Source organism: Azolla caroliniana, unplaced genomic scaffold (genome assembly GCF_043228905.1).
Source record: "Azolla caroliniana isolate FFs.n. ecotype wild unplaced genomic scaffold, voAzoCaro1.0.p SCAF_173, whole genome shotgun sequence".
Taxonomy (NCBI): Eukaryota; Viridiplantae; Streptophyta; class Polypodiopsida; order Salviniales; family Salviniaceae; genus Azolla; species Azolla caroliniana.
In genome coordinates this window covers 18,232-20,970 of record NW_028230608.1, presented here as the reverse complement: position 1 = coordinate 20,970, position 2,739 = coordinate 18,232, and the positions used below count along the sequence as shown (strand labels likewise).

The 2,739-nt window shown below is 42.5% G+C and overlaps 1 protein-coding gene across 1 annotated transcript; it reads left to right on the top strand.

Moving 5' to 3' along the window:
- On the top strand, nt 1-2,484 carry LOC147848927 (protein STRICTOSIDINE SYNTHASE-LIKE 3-like). Its single transcript, XM_087337953.1, has 4 exons — nt 1-437; nt 553-816; nt 910-1,077; nt 1,966-2,484. Exons 1-4 carry the CDS (start codon nt 1-3, stop codon nt 2,435-2,437), a joined length of 1,341 nt encoding a protein of 446 aa, XP_087194079.1. The 3' UTR covers nt 2,438-2,484.
- Nucleotides 2,485-2,739: the final 255 nt, after the last annotated feature.

Sequence of the window (2,739 nt, the reverse complement as noted above, 5' to 3'; positions counted from 1 at the left end):
ATGCAGACATTCAAAACCTCCTTCTCCACGAAGATGAGGAGCAGAGGAGGAGGAGCTCAATCCTCCTCCTCTACATCAATGACTACAGTTTTTGCTGGCAGCTTCATGGTAGTGGTGGCGGCCGCATTGCTGCTAGCACTTGACCCCTTCCGCCTCAGCATCATTGGAAATGACCCCACCTTCAAGTCCACACTCGTGAAACTACAACCCCATTATACCCTCTCCTCCTTGCGCAGCCTCGGCCATCCGCGAGATTCTGAAGATAAGCTTCGCCAAGCCCGCAAATGGTACCTTGATCCCGGCCTAATAGGCCCTGAAAGTTTAGCTATGGATCCTAATGGGAATGGTCCTTACGTAGGTGTTGCAGACGGGCGCATCATGAGATGGAATGCGCAACACGAGAAATGGCAAGAGTTCGCACACACATCTCCAAACAGGTACTCTTTTTTTTTTTTTGTTTTGTCGAAATTCAATCATCATTCAAACCACAGGCCTAAATCTTGTTTGTTTGCTTATCTGCAAAATATTTGGTGGACAATGTGTGCAAAGTAGGTCCGTAGCTGTGTGTGAGGGTGGAAACCCAAAGAACGAGCATATTTGTGGGAGGCCATTGGGGCTGAGATTCAATAGGAGAACAGGGGATCTCTACATAGCTGATGCATATCTAGGGCTGATGCGCGTAGGCCCAGAGGGAGGCCAGGCCACAATGCTCGTGAATGAAGTGGAGGGAGTGCCATTGCGCTTTACCAACGACCTCGATGTCGCATCCGACGGCTCCGTCTACTTCACGGACAGCAGCTCCAAGTATCAGAGAAGGTTTACAGCGGCTATCTACTAACTCCATCAATTATTAGCCTTCATTCTTTTGGGCTGGGCATATGCAATAAAATAATCAGTTGGGTGCTGCAGGAACTTCTTCCTGCTCGTACTGTCTGGGGACGATTCAGGGAGGGTTATAAGATATGATCCTGCGACAGGGAAGAGCAGTGTCATCCTGTCAGGGTTGCAGTTCCCCAATGGTCTCTCGCTTAGCAGAGATGAGTCCTTCCTCATCATTGCGGAAACTGTTCCCGGCAGGTAATCCTTGCGCTCCTCTTCTTGGACTGTTGGTATGTATGCTCTTCTTCTTCTTCTTCTTCTTGTGCGTCCAACACTTTGGTTTGATCAATTAGTCACGTTGAGAGAGAACGAACGCTTTTTGCAATGGTGGTGCGCATGTGTGTGGGCATGTGGAATGTTGAACGCCCATTAAGGCTTTTGTCCATTTAATAAGGTATCGCTTTGGAAGAAAGTGATGCACTTTCCTAACTTGATTTTTGAAAGTTGCCTTAAGATATGCGCCATTTGTTTTGCATACTTATACTTATGATAGAGAAAGAAAGAACATGCCAAATAAAGAAAGTCGTTATTGAAATGAGTGCATAGCCTTTTTTCTTTTTTGGGTACCATATCCCCCACAAGGAGGCCCACACACATATTGTCAAACCTTGTGGATATGGACGAAGAAATAGGAGGCCACTCTTGTTTTGTCTTTTAACTATACAATATCTTTCAACAACGCTATACATGACAGGGACATCATTGTCAACGTTCTAGATATATAGAGAGCAACAAATACATAGAAGTTAGTTTTTAGATAGCTAGAGCTACTAGATAATTGCCTTTTGATTCCATTTTTTATAATCTTGAGCTCCAACCAAGAAATTTATGTCTTTTAACATACCAAGAAACACAAGGAACCTATATAATTGCATTCAATAAACACCAAGAAACCTATTGTTGCATTCGATAAATACAGGAAATCTATCTTCTTTTACCAAACGATACATGTTCAGATCTTATTTATTGTCTCTATCGAACAATTCAAGTTTCAGTCGTTAGTTTCATGTTATTTTCTCCATTTCCATAACTTTCCATGTGACTAGATTCTACTCATTTAATTTCCCTTCTTGCACCTTCTTGTAGGTTGTTGCGACATTGGATAGCTAGGGACAAGGTAGGGGACACAGAGTTGCTTGCCATGTTACCTGGTTACCCAGACAATGTGCGGGTGAACATGGCGGGTGATGTGTGGGTAGCCATGCATTGTCGTCGAAATGTCATTAATATGTTGTCAGGTGCATTTCCCACGTTGAGGCGTGCTTTTCTACAATTGCCAATCCCCTTTAAATACCTCTATCGAATTTTCAATGGCAAACCACATGGTATCCTCGCAAAATACAACTTCAATCATGTCTCTACTACTACTACTACCAATGTTGATTCCCATGGGAATGCCCATATGACACTATTACTGGAGGATACCCATGGTAGTGTGGTAAAGTATGCTAGCGAAGTTGATGAACGAGATGGCCAGCTTTGGATTGGGTCCGTTCTTCTTCCATACATTGCTGTATATGATCTACATACCACCCACTCGAACCTTCCTTTGACATGATCCAAGTTTGTTATACAATTTTTATCTCATTCAAAAGCCTGTGTCTATATCCTGGAATAAGCTTCTTTTTAGCATAATAATTTTGTTTCACTAATGACTTCTGACTCCATGGGCTATTCCACCCCATACATGTTGAAAAGGTTGAGATGTACTTTCTATTATTCTTTCCAAACTCCCGCTGTATGATGCACTATGAAACACATTTCCTAACCACTTGAGAAAATAAGCTTTACTTCTATATTAAGTTATTGATGTACCAAATTGTGTTGTAAGCGAAGTGTTTTTGTTATCACATTGTTGAA